Source organism: Suricata suricatta, chromosome 13, assembly GCF_006229205.1.
Source record: "Suricata suricatta isolate VVHF042 chromosome 13, meerkat_22Aug2017_6uvM2_HiC, whole genome shotgun sequence".
NCBI lineage: Eukaryota > Metazoa > Chordata > Mammalia > Carnivora > Herpestidae > Suricata > Suricata suricatta.
Genome location: NC_043712.1, coordinates 78,277,938 through 78,300,877, shown reverse-complemented (window position 1 = coordinate 78,300,877; position 22,940 = coordinate 78,277,938). Strand labels below are relative to the sequence as shown.

General features: G+C 40.8%; 1 protein-coding gene across 8 annotated transcripts in view; it reads right to left on the bottom strand.

The window, feature by feature from the left end:
- TRPM3 (transient receptor potential cation channel subfamily M member 3) overlaps nucleotides 1–22,940 on the bottom strand; it is a 492,852-nt gene that overhangs the window by 151,536 nt on the left and 318,376 nt on the right. For all 8 annotated transcript variants that reach the window (XM_029920564.1, XM_029920565.1, XM_029920566.1 and 5 more), the window contains one exon: nucleotides 12,685–12,808. In XM_029920564.1, coding sequence (XP_029776424.1) covers nucleotides 12,685–12,808 — 124 coding nt within the window. The remainder of the gene's footprint in view (nucleotides 1–12,684; nucleotides 12,809–22,940) is intronic.

Below are 22,940 nucleotides of genomic sequence, written 5' to 3'. Positions count from 1 at the left end.
TGTTTTCTTGGAGAAGAAGCAGGACAGTTGTCTTTGAAAGGACGACAGCAGTGGGCAGGAGGGTAGGAGGAGGCCAGATCACACCAGCTGAGTGATTTCAAGTCAGTAAAGATAGGGCCTATATTCTCTCTTAGTGTTGTAGAGAAGATAAAATGTCAAAGCAACTGGCTAGTGAGGGATTAATTTACTCTTCTTCTTCTACTTCTTTCCTTCCTTCTCTTCTCTCACAGTCAGCCACACCTTTTCCCTCCTTGTCTGCCTCTGATCAGCAAACGGCTCATCGTGGGCATGTGTGGAGCCCGTGGGGTGATGGTGAAGCCCCCACAGTCATTCTCATCACCTGTTGGAAGTCACAGTCAAATCCTTGGAGAAGAATGTGGTTCCCAACTTACAATGGCTCCAGTTGCCATTTTTCAGCTTTACTCTGTTGTGAAAGTGATCTGCATTCAGACTTTAAATTTTGAATGTGAATCATTCCTGGCTAGTGATATTTTAGGACTAGCTTCAGGACAGCTCACTGTGGTGGCTGCAGCCGTCCGTCAGCCCCGTATTCCAAAGGGTCACCAACCAATACACTGACAATCATTCTGTAGCTGTGCAGCCATTCTGTTTTACACACTCAGTACAGGATTCCAGAAATTACATGTGATATGTATTTAGTATAAAATAAACAGGCTTTGTGTTGGATGACTGTGTCCGACAACAGGCTAATGTGTTCTGAGCACCCATAAGGTAGGGAGGGCTCCACTAGGCTATGAGTATTTAGCTGTATTAAATGCATTTCATATTTTTTCTTTAAAAATTTTTAATGTTTATTTATTTTTGAGAGAGAGACAGAGACAGAGCACAAGCAAGGGGAGGGGGCAGAGAGAGAGAGGGAGACACAGAATCTGAAGCAGGCGCCAGGCTGTCAGCACAGAGCCCGACGCGGGGCTCAAACCCACGAGTGGTGAGATCATGACCTGAGCCGAAGTCAGGTGCTTTACCAGCTGAGCCACCCAGGTGCCCCATTAAATGCATTTTCAACTTAACACCATTTTCGTTTTATGATGGGTTTATTGGGACATAACCCCCCTGTAAGTTGAGGAAGATTTGCATTTAAAAATCAAGTTGCCTGTGGTCAATTTCACTTAATTATGCTTTTTCTCTGCTCCAGCCCCCACCAGGCCTGTTCTCAATATATAATGACATTTCATTTGGGGACATCTTTGGAAAACAAGGAGTGTCATATAAGTGAAACTTCAATTTGTTTTCCAGAAACATTAAGGTCACCTCCTTGTGACAAATCATAGCAGACCTTCTTTAGACTCAAAGGCACAGAAGGAAATAGAATGTGCAAGTGGTAATGGTGCAGAAGTAAGAATTTTCTTATATGAGAAAGTCATATAAGAAAGTCATATATGGAGAGCTTTTAACACCCTTCACACTCAGGCCACATCCCAGGCCAATGACACCAGAGCCTCCAGGACTGGGATCCAGGTGTCAGGGGGTTTTAAAGCTCCGGGTGATTGTAATGTGCAACCAATGTTGAAGCCACAACTGCATGGCTTCTCAACACCTCGAACCTCTAAGTGTCTATGTTTCTATGAATTAAAAAGAAGAAGGAGAAGGAGGAGAAGGAGAAAACTACAGTCGTGTGGCCACCAGAGGCCAATGTCGGGTTCCCCAAGAATGGGGGTGAGTGAAGTGTTAGTCACATCATTATGGAAATGAAGATAGACCAGCTCCAGAGTGAGCCTGAGCACTGCCATAGCTGGTCACAAACCATGGGACTGGGGAGCAGAATGAAGAAAATATAAGAGAGAAAAAGACCAGATGAGAAGGAGAAAAAAGGCAAATCATATTTAAAATAAAGGAGGAGATTGGCAGACATGACATTTAAATTCTCGTTGAGGGAGAAAATAGCCAAGTAAAACCAATAAAAATCAAAGGTAAGTGATGATGATGAAAGTGGCAGGGATCATCTTTGTGCAGTGCATGTCTGTCCTCCCCAGTCAGGATAATTTTCTCCAGTCAAGGTTTGGGTTCGGAGAAGGCAGATAATAAGTTGGGAGAATGGTAAATTGGGGAACACATGATCAGCATTAGGCTAAATGGCCCAGGCTGAAACCTTGGGATTTGATGAAGGTATTCATTTACTGGGCATCACTCCTAGTAAGAAGAAGCATAAATCCTAATATAGATGGAAATGTGGGTGAATGAGTTCACATGACAGGAGGTATTGTATGCACACTGACTTCCAGGGAAGAGAAAGCAGAAAATATCTGGCTTTTAGAAATCTGGCTTACAAATAATCCACGCATGTCAATGGCCTCTCCAGTTCCTTCCCATTTAATTTCCCCTTTCCCCTCCAGTAACACCCCCTCTTCCTCCTGCAAACACTATGGATCAACATCACAACAAAGCGTTCAGGTTTGAATACATTCTGTAGGATCAAAGTGGTGGAAGGAGTACAATGGGAAAAAATACCCGTGTCCTTTGGAGCCGTGATTTTCAAACTTTAATTCTGGTCAAATGAAGCGTTATCAGGAAGGGTTAGAGAACTAAGATATATTTAAAAGAGAAAGAGGGTAAGCCAGCATCTGTTGCACGTTTTCTCCTTGCATTAGCTATGAAGGAGATGCTGGAGGAAGCAGAGTTTGGACATGATTTGAAAATGAAAGTTGACATGATTTCCAAACGAGACTGGACGATCTATGTGACAGCTCAGCCCTTCCAACTCCACCACCCCTCCCCAGATTTTTCTCTTCACTCAGTATACTGTCCTAGAGTCCCCTGATCAATAATTCCTTTGGTTCTATATACATCCATCAGAAGCTCATGTCAATTACAGAGGTCCAAGGGCTCTCAGTCCCATATCCATGAATATGAATTCAATTATACTGGCCTCCAGATTTCCAGGCAAATTCCTCTGTGGTGAGGATATGGCATTGTATGAATTAGGAGATGGGTAACACTGGAGGAATGAGGTGGGGAAATCCTATTATGGTGTCCAAAGAGGGTTTGGAGTGGGGGTGGGGTTGTCTGTGAGCAATGCTGCAGAGAAAGAGGAAACAGATTCTGAAATGTTCTAGGCATGAACAATTTTGTCTAGAGTCAGTCCTGTCCCAGGGAAAGGGGATGACAATCTTTCTTTTTCTTCTTTCCAACTATACTGCTTGGTCTCTTGTTCTTAGTCTCTTTACAGCAGACCAGAATTTTGCTGAATTATTCTTTTTTAAATGTTTTCATTTATTGTTGAGAGAGAGAAAGACAGAGCACAAGTGGCTGGAAGGGGGGCAGAGAAGGAAGGAGACACAGAATCTGAAGCAGGCTCCAGGCTCTGAGCTGTCAGTACAGACCTGATGTGGGGCTCAAACTCATAAACTGTAAAATCATGACCTGTGCTGAAGTCAGATGCTTAACGGACTGAGCCACCCATGTGCCCCTTGCTGAATTATTTACATTGCTTTATGAGACAGTGGGTTCTGGATTGTAAATAAATCTTTGGGTCATAGCCCATTTACAAGCTGATGGCTTCCTGAAATGCATGATTGACTGTTGAGCATGGAAGTGATTACATGTGCAAAAATTGTTAATGAGAAATATGGAGGTGCTCACACTTGAAAGTTGCTCAAAGATTAAATGTTTATCCAGATGGGGCATCTCTGAGGGAAGAGAAGGAATGTAAGGCAGTGTTTATGGCTTCTGTGATCCAAACTCAGTTGTTGCCATGGTAAGGCATCTACTACAGTGATTCTTAACTCTTCAGAGTTATTCACACATGGGGAACCTGGGGAATCTGGGAATACATACAAAATCTTGCACACATTTTCAGGGGCTTCAAGAAATTGCTAAAGACTTCTAGTTATCCTTGAACTCTAGGCTAAGAATTCTTATTCCATTGAATTCAGGGAAATCACTGGTCCATGTATTCCTATTTAGATAGAAATATTTGGGACTAAAGTGGGGGTAGAGAATTGATCCCAGTGCTTGTAGGCCCTAGTGCATTTAACATTTGAAGAAAGTATTCAAGAGCTTGCACAAAACACAGAAAGATGTAGAAGGCATGGTCTTTTTCCTTAAGGAAAATTAGATTTGTTTAGACTAAAGTATAAGGGATGAAAGTAGTAGTACTAGTAGTTGTGGCAGGAAAGGTAGACTAGATCTGGACCAGAAAGGGCCTTGAATGTCACATTAAGGAACTGAAACTTAATTCTGATGTCCAGTGTCTTCCAACCAAATAGTCCTTCTTGTAGAGTTTTCATTGTTTTGCCATATCTATATGCCAACACTACAATCAGATCTTTTTCTTCAAATGGATCCTCCCTTAAAATTTATGTTTATTTAGGCTTAATATTTATGGTTTTGTGTTTTATTGTCATTATTTGTAATATACATGCAAATAAAAACATGACTTTTAAAATAAAAATATTAATTTGCCTTCTTCCTGTAACAATCTCATAGGCATTCAGCATTCCTCACTGTTGAGGATAATAGGGGGTTCTGATTGGGTGGGAGGTGATGTTATGAAGGTGGCTCTTGAAAGGTGTCATTTGGGAGTTGAGTGTCAGCAGGAGTGGACAGATTGTTGGTGGTGGTGAGGCCAAGTGGAGACCATTGGTCACGACAAACATGGTGAGACCCTGGCCTAGGAGGCAGAGTGGAGGTGAGATGTGGAGTCTCTGAAACCCAGTCTCTAGAAAGACCATCTTAGAATTGAAACCCAAGCCAACTGTCAGAGAAATTACTTAGTAATTATGTCAGCTCCTAGAGGGAGTACAATAATATGTTTATTTCTTCTGTATTTATAATTTATTTATCATATTATTTAATTTTTTTCATAAAGAGTATTTTCCATGATTTTCTATTGCCTCTAATCCACTGATAATTTTTGATGAATAAGGCTGAGAAAGGTCAGGGGAATTTCTGTTGCTTATGAGAGTCTGAGACCTTGACAGTGAGGATGGAAATCAAGTGGGATATTTCTGTACACTCCTGTAGTCTTCTAAACTTGTTTTTCTTGTTAGCTGAAACATAGACAGAATTCTTGCCCCATTGTTGTGGGCAGCCCAAATGACACATGGAATGCAACGGAACTTTGTTTACTATAAGGTGTTATGCGTTACGTAAGATGAAAGGTGTTAGCACTGTTATTAGCTGTCTTGGCAAGGAATTGAGTAAATGACATTTCCTTCAAACTTCTTTTTCATTTCAATGAATATTTTGTGAGAAGAACATAGTGTGAGTTGATCTTTAACTGGGGGGCATCTAGTTAGTCTGGTTAAAATACTATCCTGGTCATGGAGGGGGCACTTGTGGGGAAGAGCACTCAGTGTTATATGGAAACCAACTTGGCAATAAACTATTAATAAAAAAATACTATCCTGGAAAAGAATAACTTCAGTTTGCCCTTGATGCAGAAGTACTAGATGGCCTGGACCATGTGCTTATGGTTTCCCTGTAGGTATATGATGACTGCTAGATAGGGGCAGAGGACCTTCCAGAAACACTAAGCAACAATGTATTCTTTTTGTCCTGGGATTCATGAAGCCTAATAAATATTTTTTCAGATTATTCTAGAAATGAGAGAGAAAATGGGCTCCAACTTCAAAGTCACTTTTAACTTGGTTCATACTTGACATTTAGAATAAGGAATCAGCTGAAATATGGTGGAAAGTGTTCGGGCCTTACACAAAGATGCTCCTGGTTCAAGTCTTCAAGTTGCCCCTAACTAGCTACATGACTCTGGGGCTGTCATGTGAATCTCCAAGTCTTGGTTTCCCTCTATAAAATGGAAACAGTAATAGTGACCCTAGCAGGGTTCATTGTAGTATCAGATAAGGTGACATGAAGATGATCTTTGTTAAATATGAAGTGCTCTATAGACATCATCACCATTGTCATCATCACTGTTACAATAAAAGTATCTATTGAGTGCTTCTTATGTTATCTGTATATGTTAACTTTTTAAATTCTTATAATTAATCATATAAATTTGATTATTATCCCAGTTTTCTGGAAAAAACAATGGTATCTAAAGATTATAGAGCCATGTATTGAATGGCAAATCTGGGATTTGAAGCCCAGCAAGCTAATTCCAGACCTGCATCATCTTTATTCTCCAAAAGTGATAGTCTAATCATCTAAGAGTTAAAGAACCTTCAAAAATCAACCAGCAACCTCCTGTGTGTTGAGAACAGAATATGGAGACAAACTTTAAGGGAGCAATATCTCTTCTACATCCTCTTTCCACCATCTCATTAGAAATATTTAGGCCTCAGTTATGTTAAGATGACATTTAAACCAACTTAAAAGGAGTTAGGTACAATTCAGCATCTATCTCAGAGAGCATTTCCATTTATCCCTAAACATTGTGTTGGAGAGAACTGTTTTCTACACTTGATACAGGACTCTATAACTTTCAGCCATTTGGTCTAAAAAACTCCCTTTCAGCTCTAAGAGTTTCTCTTTTCTCTTGATGATAGGAGTCTACTGTGCATGTGTGGTCATTGGTGTTAAACAGGGAAGACCCTGGGAGGTTACGTATATTTCCTCTTGTCTGTACTCTCCATCCATCAAGATGAGCAAAAGGAGGAAAGCTGGGTTGTGAAGGCAGGTGACAGGTCCCTGAGGTCAGACTGTGCCTCACTGATAATTTAACTAGGACTAACAATTAGTCTTATCTTATTAGGACTTATTGGCTTATTTCAAATTAGTACCTATCATTACTTATAGAATAACTGTAATTACAGTGAAAGTTATTGAGTGCTTCTTGGCATGCCAATGCCAGCGTTCTTTATACATGCTAAAATGCTTAATTGTCTCAGTAACCCAGGGCTGTAGGGCCACGGGGGTCTTCAGGAACATCTCTTAACCTGCCAAGTAATACTCACCCACCTGCCAATAGTAATAACAGTCTATCAAGCCCGATCAGGGCTTAAACTCACAAGCAGTGAGATCATGACCTGAGCTGAAACCAAGACTTGGATGCTTAACCAACTGAGCCACTCAGGCACCTTAAGCATCTATTTTTCTAAGCAAGGAACATCTTGGACTTTGTGACCTTCCACATAAGAGGCCTGCCCACAAAAAGAGAAGAGAACTCTTTGTTTAGAAGTCATGTTTGCTTGGTTTTTATGAATCTGTGAAAAGGTAGGTACAGAGTTGTCCCTCAGTTTCCCAAATGTGGCAGAAGTTGTAATGGGATATTGGTATACACTTTAAATAAGTGCTCATTAAGAAATACATCTCCCTCTGTTGGAAGGTAGCAGACTTGGGGCTCCTGAGACTCATTAGCCAGGCAAAGACAATACCCCTCTGCTGCCCTTCCCAAGCATTTAGCGGAGATTCATCAGCTTTGGAGCCAGGGAGGTCAAGCAAGAACAGGAAGCTCTGTGAGTGACATGTGCTTGGTCTTGGACTTGGCAAGACATATAAAACCCTCAAACCAGTCTTGACCTTTTGGTATTATGATATTTGTCTCATTGTGTGTGTGTGTGTTTTAAAGAATTGAAGTATAATCTGTACCAATAAGGAAAAAGTGTGGCAAATCCTAGAATAGATGGCTATTCTTATCACTCCCTTTTACAGTGGATGGTCCTGGGGCTTAACGGAGTTAAACCAGTTGAATGAGGAAGCAAGAATTGGAATACAGGTTTTTCTGCTTTTAGAATTTGCTTCTCATAACCACCACATTAGAGTACTGCCCGTAACTTAAGCAGATGGCCCTGAATCAAACCTAAGTCCATAAACCAAATCTATGACTCCCTAAGGAGATGTGACACCACATAAGTGGAGATTTTAAGGCATTTTATGGATGCTAAATACATATGTCTCCCCACTAATGCATATTCATCTGAATTCATTCATTTACTCATCCATTAAACAAAGATTTATTGAGTTTCTGCTACATATATACCTTACTACTACAGGATAAGAGGTAAGTGAATGCAGGAAAAGCAGTATAATAAATCAGACACAGGTTCTGCTCTTAAGGGCTCACATAAGTCAGAGAGATATATAAGTAACTTAAGGTATAAATGATAAGTACCACAAGAGAGTTGCAATAATGGAGTGAAGTGTATTCTAGGTGTGTGTGTGTGTGTGTGTGTGTGTGTGTGCGCGCGCGCACGCGCGTGAGTGCATGCATGCACACATATGTGCATTCGTGTGGAAGTATGTGTTTGGAGATTGGTTATGGCTAATAAGAGAGCTCTAAGTTTGAAGAAATGCAGGGAAGCAGGCAATAAAAATAATAATTGCAGGCATATTGGCTTAGTTAGCATGAAGTGTCCATAAAAAAGCAATGGAATTTAAGACTAGAAATATAAGTAGAACATTATACTTTGCACTCAGGGGAGCTGTGTTATTGATTCTGTGTTTCAGCAAGAAGTATCTGGCATCACTACTCTGCAGGGGCCAGCAAACCACAGCTCACGAGTTAAATATGGCCCATGGCCTGTTTTCCGGTGGCCAGTAAGTTGAGAATGGCTTTTTAGATTTTAAAGTGTTGTTTAAAAATAAATGAGCAAATAAACAAAGAAAATATGTGACAGAGACTTTATGCAGCACACAAAACCTGAACGTCTGCCAACACCTCAGTGCATAGAATGGACTGGTGGAGGGTGCTGGATTATGGGAGACCAGACTTCCCCAGGGAAGAGCCATAGTCTAGGAAAGAAAGAACGAGGGCATGGATGAGAGCGTGGAGTTTGGAAATGCAGGAGCCTGGAGGAAGACAAGGACTCGATATGTGTGCATTTGGGAGTTGTCTCAAAATGATAACTGAAGTCAGAACAGGGCAAGAAAGGGGAAAGAACCAAGAATTGGTCTTTGATAAATATCTGTTTATAAAGCAGGGAGGAAGAAGAGGGATGAGCAAACCTAATGACCTAATATTATTGCTTCCATCTGTTCCATTAGCACAAGCTCTTATGTCCTTGGCTTTTATGTGCCTTAAGATGTGCTCAGCAAGTGAAAATGTGATGATATCGAGATGCCACAGCTTCAGTTGTTAGGACGGAACAGTCACCTATTCCTTAGGTTTCACTTCTCAGGCTACGTGTCCATCATCTTTCAAATACAAGTAGATCCCAGGTCCCTTCAATTCTCCCCCAAGCCGCCTCTTCTCTGTGTCTGTGTGGAATCCCTGAAGTTTTCTGGCTGATGATTTTATGGACACATCAGTTTCTTTTCCCTCCTGCACATCCAGAATTGATGGGCCGGATAAGCATACTTGGTAGCCTGGTTGCAATGTTCGCTTCTAGACTTTAGAATCACAACCGCCCATGAGAACTGCTACTGGAAAGGAAGCAGGGAGCTCATGTGGCCATACCACAAACACTGTGAAATGCACTGCAAAGGTCCTCAAGAGGCAGTCAGGAGATGACAATGATAAACATTTACAGTGATCGTAGGGGATTGGAGAGGCTTTGAAATGAAGATAAAGAAAATATGGTTGGTAAGAACCAAATGAACTACTTTAGGGATGGTACCAAGAAGGACCAGGCCCACGTGCCAAGGGCAGAGGGGTGGCTAAGTGAGAGGACCCAGGCAAGGGAAGAGTAGAAATAGTCTGCACCCTCAACTAGGCACTGAGCAGAGAAAATCTGTCACTACACTATGATTCCAAGTAGATCATTTCAGGAATTTAGACTCAGACTAGCAAATTATGGAGAAGCTTGGTGTTCAAGTTCCATAGGGATGAAATAATGGTGGTGAGTGCTGGAGGGGGGGTGGTTGTGTTGGGAGTGGCAAGTGGATGTTAAAGTCTCAGGTTTTGGAGCAGCATCAGCTTTGAATGCAGATGTGCCTCCCAGGAGTGACTGGGAGGAGGTGATGGTGAGGTAGATAGCCTTGGCCCTTGTGAAGTCCAGCAACAGAGAGAGGAAAACAGAAGATGGAAGGAGTTGTTGGTATGGAAACAGAAGGTGGTGAACTGGTCCCTGGGTCGGTGCCCTCCTCCACTGTGACTTGCTTAGGACCACACTTACCATGGGGCTCACATTGCTGAATACAGAGTGTGAGAAGTAAAAGTGATGGAACTTAGCTCAAAGGTAATGTTCTAGGGGGATCTATCTTCACAAAAGGTGACAGATTTTTGAGATATTGTTTGAACCCAAGAGAAGTAAATCTCTTCAAGAACAATATGAAATGAATAGAAAGTATGAACAGAAGAGGCCCATCAAGAAATATTTTCCATGATGCTACCCAGCCCAGAGACCCAAGTTGCACGAACTAACTATGCATGCCTAGTGCACTTCTTTATTACAGAAGCTTCTAGGATGCTGGGATGAGAAAGATGTCAGATCAGCTATGGAGCCAAATACCTTCACTGAACTTGGCCAGGGTTAGATTGACCTCAGAATATTATATCCTACTTCATTTGTTAAGGGAACAAAGGAAACTTGAAGGATTCAAGAGTGAAGAGGACCTCCATGTGAACGTCCGTACTGTGTGTGTGAAGCTAGGCAGAGCAGGGAGCAGAAGCCGCTTGGGCTCTGCAGCAGACAGACCCAGTGTGGCTCTTCCTGGCTGTATGCATGTTTCCCCTCCCCTCTCCCACCTTACTTCCCTTCCCTGCTCCCCTCCAGAGGAGAAAACCAGTGCCTACCTCAGGTCCACATCCTTTACAAAGCATCTGCTACTGTCTATGCCCACAAACAGCCTCTCCAAGATGAAGATTATATTAACTACATTTATGATTTTAAAAATCTTGATTTCTGCCCATATGTACAGGTAAGGACAATCCATTTCTTGTTAAGATTGCATTGCCTTAGCCCACAGGTAGGGATACTGCATGCATCTTGCAGGAAGTATCTGTCACTAAAATACAGTTGACCTTTCAGTGGGAGTCATGATGAAGCAACATAGTGATTATTGGGCAGAATCCCACTGAACAGTCCTATGAAATATCCAGAGAAGCACATTCACCCCTATTTGGTGTTATGACTTCCAAGTGGTTCCTGGAATTTTAATCCTAACTGCATCTCTAGGAAATTTATAAGACTGCTAAAATGGCAGTTCTGGTAAGATTTCATAGCCAGTATTGGAAAACTAATAGCCATAGTCATCAGGAAACCCATCTTCCATGACTCAGGCAGGAACTTAGGGGTAAAGGCACCTCCCTGAGGCTAGGGGCAGTATTTGAACTGAACCTTCTTGAGCTGCCATGTCTGAGATGGGAGATTGCCAGTAGCCAGTTGACAGAGGCTCTCCCGGGGCATCAGTCCTCATGGCTATGAACCCCAGCTGTGTACTGGCTCCTCTATACAAGATAGTCAGATGACCTGGGTCTATGGACACTCAAGGATTATAGGTGGCAACTTTCATCCCAAATCTGGAAGGCACTGAAGGCTCTTACAAAGGCCATGCAGATGCTTTCCAGCAATAGGTCTTGCTTACTTGAGTCAAGTCTTGTTTTTCTAAATGTTTGGCTTCTCAAACTCAGAAATTGTCTCCTTCCCTCACTCTCTTCCCTCCTGGCAGTCTCAGTGAGTCCCGGTGTGTGTCAGCCACTGTCCTAGGCATAGGGATACCATCATGAGCAATATGGCTCCAGCTCATGTGTTGAGGAACTTGTGGTCTAGTCAGAGAGCTGGCTGAAAGTGGCTCACTCCAGCTCTTCCCCACCCTTTCTGCCTCTATATGGTTGAACCCTTCAGGGTCTGGCCCTGATGTCCCTCTGGAGAAGAAATGCCCCCATGGTGTCCCCAGAGATAACCAGCCCAGGATACCCATGTGGCCATGAGGTGGTTCAAGTTCTGAGTGAGGCTTCTGTTCAGTTTTAAGATGCTCCTTTACCTCTCCTGTCAGCAGGTGGATTTAAATGACCTCTCAGGATAGTCTCTACTTGCCAAGGCTTGCGGAGAACCTGCTCAGAGTGGACAATCCACTACCTTGGCTTCAACGAGACAGCTTCAGATACAAGCATTTCCCACAGAGATGAAATACCACTGCTCTTGAGTCCTGGTTCCTCACTGGTTAATCAGGTAAGTTTGCATTTCCTCATTTGTAAGGTATGATTATTATCATACCTCTCTCATTGGGACACTTGTAAAGATCACAGGAGTTAACACATGTAAAGGTTTAGCATGCTGCCTGGCACATAGCAAGTGCTCGTTAAATGTTAGCTCATGTTATTTCTGTTCACTCTAACAGAAGGTCTCTGTGATTATACCACATTTGTAAGACACTTTTGCCAGATGTAAGAAAGGTTTCAGTAGTTATTGGAGGACACTTTAGAAGCTATAGAAGTTTCCAGCATTCCATTGGCACATCCCTCCCTTTTCTACACATATAGGTTAGCATATTAGCCTGGATCCTGTGTCATTAAGACATCTGAAAATAAGCACATCAGTGATTCCCTCCTCACAAGCAAAGTGAACCCCCAAAGGGAAGCATTTTCCAGGAGGAAACCTATTTTCTCTCTTTAACTCATTTTGTTGAGGCAATCAGAAGCATTCGGGTGAGCTTCAGTAGGATGTTGAAACCCTGCTGCATGCACTTCATTAAATCTGGGCAGAAAAAAATAGTGTCTTCTCTACTAAGGGAAGGAGGCTACAGGAGCCAATGGAGCCTGAGGAACACTGTGAGCTTGGCTGGAAATAAAACACAGTTGGTGTGTGATTCAAGAAAATGGTTCAACAGACGAAGCGAATATGGAGACGGCAATGCTGCTCATGGGGAACACTGTTTACATACCAATTCCTTCTTCTTCATGCACTCCATGAGGATGATGAACAGATGCTGAGCTTGGGTTCGAGTGTATGTGAAAGTCTTCTGGATGGTCACCAGCAGCTGGTCCCTCAAAGATTCATTGATAAGTCTGCAATTAAAAACGATGCCAACAACAGGTCAACTAGAACACAAGAAAGCATTGGGAGGATTGACTTTAGAAGTGAGTTAGTTCTTCCTCCACTTTTCTGGCAATAGTTATTTTGACTGTGATAATTTAAAAAACTATACTTAAATCTATTTGAACATCTCAGAACCTAAAAGAATAAAGTAGAATTAGTTTGATTCTTTTTTGTCTGTCTTTTCTTTCTTTTATATGGCATGTGTCTAATACCTTCTTCCTCAAGTGCCATTATCAAGAAAAGCCCTACTCATTAGCATCTTGGTAAAAATTTACTTTATTACTTATATGAAGATTTAAATTTCAACTTTGTCTCTAATTGTGAGGGGAAAAGCTTGCATCTTAGTAATTTGAGTACCAATGAGAAGTAGGACTTATGATTTCTCTAAAATCATTTCATGTAGGTAGCTTATCTGGCCTATGATTCAGGTCATCATTTATGTCAAGCATTGGCTCTTTTTACCCTAGAAGAGTCTGATCTACAGGAAGTTTAATACGGACACTTTATTAAGAGATACTTTTCATGCTATAGAAGAAAGAGTCAGAACAAGGGAGGTACATCATACCCAATCACTGCTCTGTTACCTCTTGAAGATGAACCTGTTGTAACTTTATCCCTGCTCTTACTAGTCTGGTGAGAACTGGGCTATCTTTACCAGCCATCAGATGGCAGGGAATGAAAAATCAATCTACTGTTAATAGATTCTGTCCAAAATCAGGAAGATAATACTTCTTTCAAGGGTCAATGACAAAATGATCATACTTTGCCTAGCATTTTACAGTTTTGTATTTTTCCCCATAATTGAAGTACCAGAAACTCCTACATACAATAGTAAATATAATGATCTCATTTGGTGCTGATGGAAACCCTATAGGCAAAAGGTCTGTATAATTTACTTTTTATTTTCTTTTTTCTTTTTCTTTTTCTTTTTTTTGAGAGAGTGCTCACATGCTCAAGTGGAGGAGGGGCAGAGAGGGAGGGAGAGAGAGAACTCCAAGCAGGCTCCAGCATGGAGCTCAACATGGGGTTCAATGAGAAGCTCTACCCCATGACTGTGAGATCATGGCCAGAGCCAAAATCAAGAGTTAGACCCTCAACTGGACTATTGGTTGTCCTGACCTGGTACCCCAGGTCTATATAACTTAAAAGGGAAGGATATTTAAGTTGGAAAGAGTCAGATGCTTAAGATCACTTGGCAAATAGGTGGAAAAGCCAGAACCAGAATCTAGTTCTTCTGATTCCTTGTCCATTACTCTTTCCACTACATCATGCCATCTCTTATTACACCAAATGGACTATATCATGGCCTCTCTTCATCACTGCGGCTACTTGAGAAGCAAATTATAAAATTTGCTTTAATGTTAAAGCATAATAAATTTTGCTGCTTAAAAGAAAGCAAAATGGGAGGTTTGAGGATATTTTCATATCAGTGGCCTTCTGTGTCCCAGGGTTGCGTGAGGATCACTTGAGCCCACTAGGTTGGACATTATGGTGCCCTACATTGAGGAGGGTGTATTCCTCATAACAGAATTCTATTAAAGATCCTGGAATGTCACTTAATTTGATGAAAGATTGGGTTGTTCCTTCTGCCCCCCAGGAGGATTTATATCATGAACATTAAAAAAAAAGAGTATTGTCCAGAAGAAGTTGAAAAATAACACCAGATCTCAAGATTACTAAATTATTCTGGAGGACTCTGTGGCCTTAGGTGTAGACCAATCTGAAGCCATTCATTCATTCATTTATTTGATAAGTGCCTAGTGAGGTCTGTTTAGTACAGACACTGTGATATATGCCAGGGCTACAGGAAAAGATGAGATATATACACCTCCAGCCTTCAATGAGCTTACACACAGGTAGAGTAGAAAGACGTGAACTGGCAATTCAAGTGTGATTGGTAGTGGTAAAGAAGTAAAGAACTCATGACAGTTGAATGGAATCTAACCTAGGGGGTACAGGGGAGACCTCTCTGAAGAAGTGCTAATTAAGCTCAGACTTGAAGAACAAATGAAAAGTAGGATGATCTGGGATATGGTGGAGCTGGACAAGAGCATTCTTGGCAGCATGAACAGCCTGAATGGGAAACAGCATTAACAAGCCCAGTTTTGAGAAAATAAAAGGTGAGTATGGCTAGAACGTGATGACTAAAAGAAAGGGTGGAACAAGATGGTGCTGCAAAATGGGTAAGGATGGGCTCATGGGGAAGTTTTGGGATAGTGCTGTAGATTTTGGATTTTATCCCATAGGCAATGAGAAGCCATTGCAGAGTGACGCGACCACATGTGTGTTGCCAATTTTCTTGAAGAGTCAAGACATAAGCCCTCATACCTGGGTATGCGTCTACTTGATAGGCAACCCATGTGGATGGGTCTAGAGAGTTCTGCAATCTCAAGTATACATAAATGTTGTACATGATTAACAACAGAGGAAGAGCCTCTCCTGATTAGCCGCTTGATAGATCTAATCATTCATTTGCAGGTGTTTAATTTTGATACCAACTTAAAATTTGCCATCTGTAGTGAATTCCCAGTTCCCTGAGGTCATTAACTGTTTGAGGGATCTGTCATCTGTACCTAGTGTATCATTTTGTAAAAACTGAGAAATGATAGGCAACTGAGCTAACTGTGGGTTCCGGTGGTGAGGAGAGTGGAAAGAAACTAAACATCTTATCTTTTTTTAGGTCAATTTTACAACTGAATGAAATTGTGGCTTTGGTTAAATAACATAGCAACAAGAGCCCAGAATTCTACTGCTAGAAGTATAAAGATTCTCCAGGTTGGTGTTTTCCCAAGTTTGGGATGCCAGTCACTAATGGAGCAGAGTGAGTGGTTTTAGGTGGGACAAAGATGATTTGGTCTTTTCAAAATGTTGAGTTTTACTCATCAAACATTAAATAACTGTTATTTTGACTTTAGTTCTTTTTCCATCCTTCTGATTCCATCAAGAGGAAAATCACATTTTTGATGCTTCTTTGACTTTAAGAGCTCACAAACATTTGCAAACCTCCCCCTTTTGACAAAGAAATAACAGGTATCAGGTCCCATGCTTTTTACAGAAAGAGTTTAATAACTTTAAAAAAAAAAGATCCTGTATAACATTTGGTGTGTTCAGAGCACATCATGGATTATGACACATGCTGGGCTACAAAGGTAATATGATTCGATTTTAGTAAGAATCCAAGAAAAGCAGGTATTAATTCCATTATGCAGAAGAGGAGGCTGTGGCCCAAAGAAGCTAAATGATTTGTACAAAGTCACGTAGCTTGAGTTGAATCTGCGGAATTCAGCCTTCTTTTCATGATGTTGCTTTTCCTGTTTGCAACCTATAAATATATTTTTTGGTTTCCTAATCATCTGCACTGGAAGTAGACATTTAAATATATTTGTTATAGGAAATTGCTTTTTCTTTTTTCTGATAGAACATCTGAGGGAAATCAGAAGAGTTTGCAGAAGATAGGGAGAAAATGGAGGACAATGGCAAAGTGCATTTAGGATGCTAAAGATTCTATTTGCTTCTAATTTTTCACAAGTATTTGCTCTGCTGAATGAGATGTTTTCTATTTGGCACAGAAGCTGCCTCTGTCTTCTCTAAGGACCCTGTCTTACTTTGTGACCATATTCCATAGGAAACTGGGAAGCCTGCTTTCTTGAAATTATTGCTCTTCCCATTTTTCTTTCCTGCACAACACTGGAATGATTTAAAAATCCTGATTGTAATATTTAAAAAAATAGCAAAAAATAGCAAAAAATAGAAGTAAGCCCATTGTAGATTTCTTTTTATGGAACCAGAATAGTGATTGAAAATTTCTTGACAGCAAAACATGGTCACAGTATTATATAAAATTTTAGTTTTAGAATTGGGCCTTTGACAAAGTGGTGCCTATTTATAGAAGCTGTTAATTTGTGGCTCCATGTGTCCCAATGCTATTTTTGGTATACCTCAAATTAGAATGTTTCTTGATTTAGAAAGAGTAGTCATTGAAGTGAGGAAAATCTCCATACTATGGCATTTTGTGTCTCCATTTAAATGCTGAACTTGTGATCTGGAGCTTTTTGGATGAGTCACAGAAGTATCTGAAATAGGTCAATGTTCACCCAGGGTTGGAAGTAACCAACGGAACTTCCCATACTTTGCTATTAGCATTCTGTTCAGACACTAGCAAAACAACCCACGTGCTCACACTTTTCTCAGAAGGACTTTAATTACCTGCAATATAGAGACTCATGCGTAGATTGAAAAATGAGAAAATGCATTTGGAATTCAGTGGGACACGAAGCGCTAGACTTAGGTTAATGGCTTTCGAGGAGCGAAGCCCTTCTCCTGCCCTCCACAGACACCCTCGGTTAATTTATTCAGAAACAATATGAGAAAATTTTACCTATACAAATAAAAAAAGATCATTAATAATACTGCAATTTGGTACTTAAAAGGCATCATTTTCCAGAGAATCTCTGATGCTCTAAAGAAAAATGAAATTTTGTCTTTGCTAAAGCCAAAGCAAATCACTAAATGTAACCTTAGGACACAAAAAAGTTACATGTTTTGCCTAAGGTCACTGAGAATGGCATTTTTCTTTTCTTCTTCTTCTCTCTTCCTCCTCCCTCTCCCCCTCCCTCCCTCCCTGCCTCCTTTCTCCTGTCCTCTTCCTTTCACTCCTCTTCCTTTTTCTTTTTCTTCTTTGTTAGTAGACACTGCCCCCTCCTCCCAAATGCCATGAGTCTGGGGTCACAAGTAATAGCACGATTCTTCCCAGAGAAACAAGACAACATTGTAAATAAATAAGCACCATGATCACCATGGTCAGGGTGTCCAGAGTGAAGCTGTCACTTGCTGCCCATATAATCATGTGCAAGCTATTCAGTCTTACTGTGTCATGTTTTTCATACATGTAAAATGAGAATTACAGGAGTTCTTATCTCATAGACTAGTGAATAGTAAATTAGTTCATCTTTTTAGAGGGTGTGATACACAGCAAGGCCTATGTAAGCATTTGATATCACTAACACACAGTCTCACATGGCTCCTTGATCACTGACATTCATTCTTGTTAAGTAGCATGGCCAGTGGCTGGGGCCATCGTCTGCAATACAGAGCTGTCTCTGGAGACCCAAAGTGCTCTACATGCTTGGTGAGCCACTTATGAGTATGAGGCTGCACCCAATCCAAGCTGGAGAAAGAACTTTCCCGCTTCAGAGGAGTCAGAAATCACCAGTGTTTTCTTACATGTGGGATACAGAGGTACACAGCAGATTTAGGAGTCTTAATTATCATGGAGCCTTGCAAATACTCCATGCAAACATCTGCACATCGATTTATTTTTTCATTCAACAAATCATACTGGTGCCTACTGTGTACCAGGCACTATGCTAGAGGTATATATATGAATAATATTTAGTCCTAGCTTCAAGGAATTCATAAGGTTGATATTCTGGTAGCCTATTAATAGGTACCCCCCCAAACTCAGTGATGTAAAAGAGCATTTTTTATTGTGTAGATAGTTTTATGGAATTTAGTCAGAGTTGCAATGAGCTCATGTCTATTCCATGATATCTAGGTCCTCAGCTGCAGAGGATGGAAGGGCTGTAAATGGCTATAGTGACTCAGTGGGCCATATATCTGGAGCTCCATTCTTTTTCCAGATGGCATCTTCTGTAGATGCAATGTCCAAGATGACTTCTTTACTCCTTTGTCTGGTACCCAATCAAGGATTGCTGAAAGAACCAAGGACTGGTGGACATTGCTCTCTCTGGTGGTTGCATGGTGGATGGACTTCTTATATGGCAGCTGGATTCTCTCAAATTGAGTATTCCAAGAGAGTGTTCAAAAAGACCCAGGCAAAAACTTTAAGACTTCTTCTGATTTAACCTCAGAAGTCCCAGAATGTCATTTCCTTACATTCAATTAATCAAGCAAGTCACTAAGAGCAACCCAGATTCAAGAGGAGGGAAGAAATGGACTCCATCTCTTGGTGGAAGGAAAGCATGAAGGAACATATTGATGGTGATCATCTTGGAGACAAGCAAATCCAACAAGTGATTCTGTTCAGAGACATTATAAAGTATCAAGCTTTCCCACATTTTAATGGGAAACAGCTTCAGTGGTCTTACTTTACATTTTTTTCTCTTAATAGCTGAATATGCAAACTAGCATTTCCCTTAAAAGTGATAGCCTAACTGCTCAGAAGTATTTTCAAAATGTTTACTACTGATTCTAGATACTAGAACCTGCAAATATTTCCTCTTTTGATTCAGCTGCCCACTTATGTTTATTTAGTGTATGCTATGTATTAGGTATTTCTTTGGGGCCTTGGGCACCTGGCTGGTCTTTTTTTCCATGGATACCATCATCATACGTTGCCCCTATCAAATGCAGTATGCAAGGCACATCTTCAGTCAAATGTGTGCATGCTTTGGTCAACCTTAATGCCCAGGTTGTCACCACCAAAAACAGTGGGGTATTTTCTTGGTGCCCTCATCTCACTTTGAGGTCTGTTTGGAAAGGAAAAGCAACAACAGCACCTGCCAAAAGCTAGAGAGAAATTTGACTTCCTAAAGCATTGGCTCAATTTACCTTATTTATTTACCTTCGTGTGGGCCCGCCTCCTATCTTACTCAGGTGGTACCAACAGACCACTAATTGATTTCTTCTCTATCCTCTTCTAATGCACTCCACACAGGTGGTTGAATGGTTACTCTACAAAGCAAATGTGATTGCATCACATCTTTCTTAAAACCTCGCAGTAGTTTCTCATCACCAGTAAGAAAACATCTCAGCTTTTGATATTTTTAGATTCTGTATGTTACTAATCTGAAAATCCAGCTGTGGAATTTGCGCTTTGGGAGAAAGGGATGACACAGCGTAGGAGCCGCAGTTTTACAGATAAAGAGTCTGGAGCCTGCAGAGGGAAACTACCTTGCTAAAGAAACATCAGAGCCAAACTTAGAGGAGAAGAGAATCAGGAAGAATCTCTGATAATGAACTACTATACACTAGTGTAAATATGTAGGCTCAGCTCAGTGTGGTGATGCAAAGCTAGTGAATTGTTGTTTGATGACTGGATATGAGTGGGGATTTCTTCTGTTTTTATCCCTGATACAGGATATTCTCTATCTTATGTGTAAGAAGACTGAGGCTGAGTAATGTGGTTTTGAGGATCCACTACCTTCCCAGAGTTAATCCCGAGCTTCTCCAAAGCCCAAAGTTCCTTTTAATTAGTTAAAAGACAAACAAATATTTTGTTGAACAATTAGAAGTCCTAAGAGCAACTCTTAGGTTAAGTGATGTTTTATGTTAAACTCACATTCAACTGTAACTGACTGATGCTGATGGCTTTTAGAAAGTATTAGCTGGAAAGAAAGTTGGGGAAGTTGTGAATGGGACATCGGGAAGGGACCAGTGGGCGGGTAGGGGATGACTTTGCCTGCCCTTTTCCCAAGGATCAGCTCTAGATCCAAATGGCTTCTACCTGCTAAGACCTGTGAAAATAGTATCTCTAATCTTACTTTAATATGTAGCCTAGACAAGTGGTTCACCTCGGCTTTTCCTGAAGGTTCTATCTAGTCACATGAGGCAAGTAGAATGATCTTAGAGAAGCTGCCTGCAATCAGGAAGGATGCATGCTAGAGGATGTAATCAGTTAAAAAAGTCATTTACTGCTATCCACAGAGGGAGCTTTTATTTTTGTTCACTTTATCTTTAATTTGATTTTTTTTTCTTTTTGAAAATCCACTCTAGGGGCACCTGGGTGGCTCAGTCGGTTAAGCCTCCGGCTTCGGCTCAGGTCAGATCTCGCGTTCGTGGGTTCGAGCCCCGCATCAGGCTCTGTGCTGACAGCCAGCTCAGAGCCTGGAGCCTGCTTCAGATTCTGTGTCTCCTCTCTCTGCCCCTCCCCCTCTCATGCTGTCTCTCTCTGTATCAAAAATAAATAAAACATTAAAAAAAAGTTAAAAAAAAAGAAAATCCACTCTAGGATCTTGAGCTATATATGGTAAAACAGAAGGCATAGACACACATACAAAAGGAAACAGAAGCGGGTGGTGCAGTGGGGTTGAGGGTTGTAAGAGAGGCATTCAGTATTTATTCTAAGATTTGTGGTAGGCATTTTATGTATGGAACTTCATAAAGTCAGATTAGTCTAAGAAAATCCTAACTAGACTAACTCCTTGATGTATGGACTGCGCATGCTACTACTTATGTGTTCTCTTCTCTCAATCTTCATGAAGGTGCTGAAGACAGATTTTCCACTACCCCCTTACCTCGATTCCCTTACCCTTCCCTTTCCCCATAGTATATCACTTCCTAAAATATAATACAATGTGTTTATTTAGTATGTTCATTACCTATTATCTATCTAACCCTGCTAAAATGTAAGTTCTGTAATCACAAAAGTTTTTGTCTATTTTATTGACAGGTGTGTTTTTGCCAGTGCCTAAAATAGTGCCTGGAACATAGTAGTGTTCAAAAAAATACTTGTTGAATGATTAAATACATAATGTTGGTTGGAGGAAAAGAATGTAATCAGAAAATGAAGGGAAAAATGTCAAGTAATATTGAAAATCTGTCAGACATTCAAGGGTTCCCAGTTTGGAGGAACTCAATTACAGAAATACTAGAGCTATGTTGTTTAATATGGTAGCTCTTAGCCACATGTGGCAATCTGAATTAAAATTAATTATAGCTAAATAAATTTAAAATTCAAAGCCTTAGTCACACTAGTCACAGTTCAAGTGCTCAGTGGCTATCTGATTGGACAGATAGAATATTTCCATCATCACAGATACTTCTATTGGATAGCAGAGATAAACAACATTTCCATCATCACAGAGAGTTCTATTGGATAGAACTGCTGTTGAGGCAGATAGGGCTGCCAAGCACTTTATCTTGTGCAGAAACTAGCAGGACATTCAGGTGAAAAATCCTCAACAGTGTTGGCTATGTGTCTGTAATTTCACTTCTTTCTTTTGCTATTGGTTATGAATATGGCCAAGAGTAGAAATTGTTAAGTGTTGCCAAAGGATACAGGGATGACACATGGTCAGGTAGCTTCTCTGTTGCCAAAATTAAAGAGAAAGACACATCCTCTGTATTCATCCCAAGAGAATCTCACCAATGATTATTGCACATGGCCGGCAAGAGGAATCATCAAACTGTTATTGTTTTAGACCCTCTATAAAAGTGAGAATCAGAGCTGGACTTAGGTGTATGAAGTTCTTGGGCAAGCAAAGGCACTGGCACATCTTTCAATGACATGCTTTAAAAGTTGGTCCAACATTTATTCAAAGGAGACATTAACCAGCATGTGAGATAAAGTGGGGAAGATGGAAACTGTTGTTCAGAATAAATCATCTCTGGGGCACCTATGTGGCTCAGTTAGCTAAGCGTCCTGCTCCTGATTTTGGCTCAGGTCATGATCACATCGTTCATGAGTTCAAACCCAGCATCAAGCTCCATACTCTCAATGTGGAGACTGCTTGGGATTCTTTTGTTCTCTGCCCCTCCCATGCACGCATTCTCTCAACATAAATAAATAAACTTAAAAAAAATAAAGGAAAATAACTCAGCTCTGGGGTAAGCATACTTTCTGCAGTTACTGGATCTCACCTTCCTAGAGGTGATGTCCCCATCTGCCTGATCAGACCACTCCCTACCAGTGAGATATTGAGCAAACTTTGTAATCTTTCTGTCCTCAATTTCCTCATTTATAAAATGGGGATAATTATCATAGTTACCTCATAGAATTTATGAAAGACAGTGTTTAGATCAGGTTCTTGCATGCAGAAGCTTTAAAAAATATTAATTTACATTATGCAAGGATGCTTTTGGGAACAGGGTGAGAGGTGTGGAGAAAAGGGCGGGTAAATCTCAATCCGCGCTCAAGGCTATTTGTCAAAGATGCCTTCTCATCCCATATCATACTCTGTGAGATGCTGGAACAAGTATAATTATCTTTCTTTCTTTTTTTTTTTTTAAGATGGATTAGTGATGGATTAATTCCTTGCTGTTTTTAAATTACTCTTTTTTGGGCATCTGGGTAGCTCAGTCAGTTAAGCATCTGACTCTTGATTTTGGCTTGGGTCATGATCTGACAGTTGGTGAGTTCGA